Source organism: Acyrthosiphon pisum, unplaced genomic scaffold (assembly GCF_005508785.2).
Source record: "Acyrthosiphon pisum isolate AL4f unplaced genomic scaffold, pea_aphid_22Mar2018_4r6ur Scaffold_21466;HRSCAF=24055, whole genome shotgun sequence".
Taxonomy (NCBI): domain Eukaryota; kingdom Metazoa; phylum Arthropoda; class Insecta; order Hemiptera; family Aphididae; genus Acyrthosiphon; species Acyrthosiphon pisum.
Genome location: NW_021770936.1, coordinates 26528 through 28982, shown reverse-complemented (window position 1 = coordinate 28982; position 2455 = coordinate 26528). Strand labels below are relative to the sequence as shown.

Below are 2455 nucleotides of genomic sequence, written 5' to 3'. Positions count from 1 at the left end.
ACTGGCGTATTCCGAGCAACTAGGACGAATGATGCCCTCAGACAGCCACTCCCGAATCTGTTTGTCCACTGCTATCTTTTCTAGCGGTGCCAATCCCCTAGGTCGTTGGAATACCGGGACCTCATCCTTCAATACAATGACGGTCTTCATTGGCGCTGTAATACCCTGCGCCGGGCAATAAGTATCTACCAACTCTTGTACCATAAATGACGAAGTTCTCACGCCGATATCCAACTCGTTAACATTAGCGTTAATGTTCATCAACTGCTAGGCGGTATCGACATGGGTGATGGTCACTGATTGTGGGCTCACCCTCAAGACAGCATTAGTCTGGAACAATGTCCGGCCTAAAATGACATCATACTCTATGGTGCTGTCCGGCACAGAATATATATCGACCCGATAGCTTTCCCCGTCTACTTTAAGCTCACATCTAAAACGATGCACCGTATGAAAGCACGTGTCAGCTGGTCCACTCAATTGCATACGACTCGTGACACTATGTACGCCACTCAACCTTCTCAGAAATTACTCATGGCATAGATTTACGTCACACCCAGTGTTAACGAGGGCTAACGCCTCATAACCTAGGATACAAACAGATTTAATGATTCTACCATCAGTATCGTAAGCGCTGACCTTGTAGACATCGGCAGATCTACCTTGACGACCAGTTGGGCATGTTCACTGGGTTTCTGACTTGACCGGACACGAAGACGACATGTGCCCATACGCTCTGCAAGCAAAACATTTGGGTCCTTTTTCAGCATCGGGACACTCGCGAGATTGATGCCCTCGACCACCACAATTGTAGCATCTAACTTCTGAAGCAGCTGCGGGTGTCGTGGATATTTGCTTCGCTGTGGTCGTATCCTTGGATTCGACTTCCCGCCTTTCGCACGTTCTTTTGTACAACTCCAACTTAATTTTAAATTCAAGGATGGACGAGGCCCCGTACAGCACACTCTTATTGACGACAGCGTCCGGAATACCGCAAATTATGTAGTCCATGAGCGAGTCGTCGGGGACACCCACTTGCATCGCCAGTTCATGCATGCGGTACAGGTACTGCAGCAACGTCTCGTCCTGTCGTTTTACATTAGGTGGAGAGCAGTCGGTGGACATCGGCTGTCATTAGACGGCTACTAAACTCACCAAGCAGTCGATCACGCAACACCATCCACGAATTTAAACCATCTTCAGACCTGACAAACGCTTGCGCTGTTCCGAGGAGCAGGCGTTTGCAGTTGAATGGCTGCAATGCGTCCTGAACGTCTCCAAATTTGACCACTTCACTATTCGTAGCTTCAGCCTCAGCACGGTCGCTATTAATGCTCGACGACCAATTATTTGATTTCCGTTTGGGTGTTTTCTTAACCATTATGCAAGATACAGATACTCGTAATCGCAACACACACAAACTCAACAACAACAATAAAAACAAATGGCAGCGGACTACTCGAGCAGTGATACTATGCCCCAACACGAACACACGTACCAACCAAAGCGATACAACTGGAATGAAGTTGGGTACGATAATGTTCACCACTGATTGAGGTTATGTGGAAACACGACGTCCAATACTAATACTATCGTACAACCACGTTCTGAGATCTGACTTCGAGCGTTTCGGCACGAAACCGAGTAAATAAAACGCACAACGGCACAACGATATGTCAATATTATATCTACGATCGGCAAACGTAATCGGAAACGAAGATTATAAATCAAAAAATCCGAAATTACCGTTATTCAAACCATCCCGGGGTTGTTGCACCACCAAAAGTACCCAAGTGCTACAAACCTGGTACCTACTAGTAGTAAGTATATATTTTGGAAATTAATTTCCGTGTATTACAATGTGCGTTTCTTCTCAGAACACTTGAGGTTTGATGATGATGGTGTGCCACATTGGGTACCACCCGTAACTCCGCTAAAAATGGTAAGAAGTTCGTGATATTATAAAGATATGTTGTTAGTTTAATGTAAGTGTCATTTATTCATTTCTAGATCCGTACGTTTTCGATGACGATGAGGATGTGAGTATTTCTTTCCCTTGTTTTTACTTTGACTTTTGATTTATTTTTTATTTTTACCCTTTTAGATATCTGAAATGAAGTTTTTTGCCTCGAAAAATGGTTAGTTTTTTATCTTTAATTAAATATTCAAATGAATTCCAATACATTATTTTTTCTTTCAACTAATTTAGTGGTATCCTTGATGTTTGAGCGCGTCAAAGTCCAGGATGATAACAATGGTAAGTAATCATATCTTAATTTTAACTTTTGTACATTATCTTTTTAGTTTCAACATTCGTCAAGTCACGGGCTGTCACTACGGTATGTTTTGATCATTTTAAAAAGCGTATAGTTTATAGGCCATTTTTATAAATTTATAATTTTTGTATTTCAGAACTTAGGAGAGGTGCTAATATTTTTGACTCAACAAGTGAGGA

General features: G+C 42.6%; 1 protein-coding gene across 1 annotated transcript; it reads right to left on the bottom strand.

The window, feature by feature from the left end:
• Positions 1–684: 684 nt before the first annotated feature.
• LOC103311457 (CCHC-type zinc finger protein CG3800-like) lies at positions 685–1056 on the bottom strand. Its single transcript, XM_008191080.1, has one exon. It carries the CDS (start codon positions 1054–1056, stop codon positions 685–687), a length of 372 nt encoding a protein of 123 aa, XP_008189302.1.
• Positions 1057–2455: the final 1399 nt, after the last annotated feature.

What these genes read in the sequence shown, in the direction of transcription:
- LOC103311457 (XM_008191080.1), bottom strand. Translation starts at nt 1,056, where the DNA reads ATGCATGAACTGGCGATGCAAGTGGGTGTCCCCGACGACTCGCTCATG.